Here is a 2,500-nt window from a genome sequence, read left to right as displayed (position 1 = left end):
GTTCAGTCGTAGAGGTACCAACCTTGTTCTGATGGACTGATGTTGTCCAGGGTGGCGACACACACCCACAGTAACCACAGCGTCAGCGCCATGGTGATGGGTGGGTGTGGGCGGAGTCAGTGAGTGGGTCCACAAGGAGGAGACCCTCCTCTTGCAGCGCCAGATAACTCAAAAACCTGAGTGAGAGAGAGAGAAAGAGAGAGAGAGAGAGAGAGAGAGAGAGAGAGAGAGATAGAGAGAGAGAGAGAAAAAGAGAGACTTTGACTTTAATATTCCCTTTATTGGAACATTCACCTTAGGGCACATTAAAAACTTATTTTTTTTTTTTAATAATTTACAGTATCAGTACATAAATCAACCATAGCATATATCTGTGTGTGTGTGTGTGTGTGTGTGTGTGTGAGAGAGAGATAGATAGATGAATAGATAGGAGAGACAGGACAAAGTAAGAAAAACAGAGGAATGTTAGAAAGAGTCAGTGGAAAAGAAAGCGGTGGTTAGAATTGTGTCATTTTACTGCATCAACAAAATGTATCGAACCCGTCACTGCAATGTATCTAACCCATCACTGCAATGTATCTAACCCGTCACTGCAATGTATCTAACCCGTCACTGCAATGTATCTAACCCGTCACTGCAATGTATCTAACCCGTCACTGCAATGTATGTAACCCGTCACTGCAATGTATCTAACCCGTCACTGCAATGTATCTAACCCGTCACTGCAATGTATCTAACCCGTCACTGCAATGTATCTAACCCGTCACTGCAATGTATCTAACCCGTCACTGCAATGTATGTAACCCGTCACTGCAATGTATCTAACCCGTCACTGCAATGTATCTAACCCATCACTGAAATGTATCTAACCCGTCACTGCAATGTATCTAACCCATCACTGAAATGTATCTAACCCGTCACTGCAATGTATCTAACCCGTCACTGCAATGTATCTAACCCGTCACTGCAATGTATCTAACCCGTCACTGCAATGTATCTAACCCGTCACTGCAATGTATCTAACCCGTCACTGCAATGTATGTAACCCATCACTGCAATGTATGTAACCCGTCACTGCAATGTATCTAACCCATCACTGCAATGTATCTAACCCGTCACTGCAATGTATCTAACCCGTCACTGCAATGTACAGTGCCCTCCGCAATTATTGGCACCCTTAGTGAATATGAGCAAAACAGGCTATAAAAAAATATGTCTTTGCTGTTTATCCTCTTGGTCTTTCACTCAGAATATTCACAAAAATCTTACCTTTTCATTGAAGTAAAATTATTGAAAGAAAAAAAAACTGTTGACATTAAATAAATATTTTTCCCCAAAACATGTGTGCCACAATTATTGGCACCCCTAGACAAATCTTATAATTAAAATCTAACTGAAGTATATTTACAGTCATTTTTTACATTTTTAAGTTCACCTGTTTGATAAGGAAGTCTTAAGAGGTCAACCATGACTTCCTGTTCCACTGGCGTACAAATATGAGGTGACACAGGCCAAATTCCATTAGTCATTCATCACTATGGGAAAGACCCAAGAACACAGTGACGATGTGCGACAGAAAGTTGTGGAGCTGCACAAATCAAGAAATGGACACAAGAAAATCTCTAAAGAGTTGAAAATACCCATTTCCACTATCATGGAAATAATTAAGAAGTTTAAAGCGACAGGAGATGTTAAGAATCAGCCTGGAAGCGGACGTATGTGTACATTGACCCCACGCACCGTGAGGAGGATGGTTCGACTGGAAAAAGAATCTCCAAGGATCACAGCTGGAGAATTGTAGAGGTGAGTTGAGTCTTGGGGTCAGAAAGTCTCCAAAACTACCATCAGACGCCACCTACATCACCACAAGTTGTTTTGGAGGGTTGCCAGAAAAAAGCCTCTGCTGCCTACAGTTTGCCAAATGTAAGTCAGACTTTCAATGGGGCCGAGTTATATGGTCAGATGAGACCAAAATAAAGCTTTTTGGCAACAAACATCAAAGGTGGTTTTGGCGTAGACAGAAACATAGCCATACAGAAAAGACCCCCATACCCAATGTGAAGTATGGTGGCGGATCTTTGATGTTGTGGGGCTGTTTTTCTTCCAAAGGCCCTGGACATCTTGTTAGGGTACATGGTATCATGGACTCCATCAAATACCAGCAGATATTAAATGAAAACCTAACAGCCCCCTCCAGTAAGCTTAAAATGGGCTGTGGTTGGACCTTCCAGCAGGTCAATGATCCGAAGCACACCTCAAAACCAACACAAAAATGGTTCACCGACCGCAGAATAAAGGTTTTGCCATGGCCATCACAGTCCCCCGACCTAAACCCCATAGAAAATCTGTGGGATGAGCTGAAGCCGAGTCTACAAACGTTGACCTCAGAATCTGAAGGATCTGGAGAGATACTGCATGTAGGAATGGTCTCAGATCCTGTGCCATGTGTTCACCAACCTCATCACGCATTATAGGAGAAGACTCCGAGCTGTTATCCTGG

At 42.7% G+C, this 2,500-nt stretch overlaps 1 protein-coding gene across 1 annotated transcript in view; it reads right to left on the bottom strand.

Moving 5' to 3' along the window:
- Positions 1-172, bottom strand: part of LOC122130217 (adhesion G protein-coupled receptor L1-like) — a 51,878-nt gene extending 51,706 nt beyond the window's left edge. Inside the window, exon 1 of the mRNA XM_042704878.1 lies at positions 23-172. Within this exon, the coding sequence (XP_042560812.1) occupies positions 23-92 (70 nt within the window). The 5' untranslated portion in view covers positions 93-172. The remainder of the gene's footprint in view (positions 1-22) is intronic.
- Between the last annotated feature and the right edge of the window lie 2,328 nt (positions 173-2,500).

Source organism: Clupea harengus, unplaced genomic scaffold, assembly GCF_900700415.2.
Source record: "Clupea harengus unplaced genomic scaffold, Ch_v2.0.2, whole genome shotgun sequence".
NCBI classification, from domain to species: Eukaryota; Metazoa; Chordata; class Actinopteri; order Clupeiformes; family Clupeidae; genus Clupea; species Clupea harengus.
Note: the sequence above shows the minus strand (reverse complement) of the source record. Positions and strands in the feature narration are given on the sequence as shown.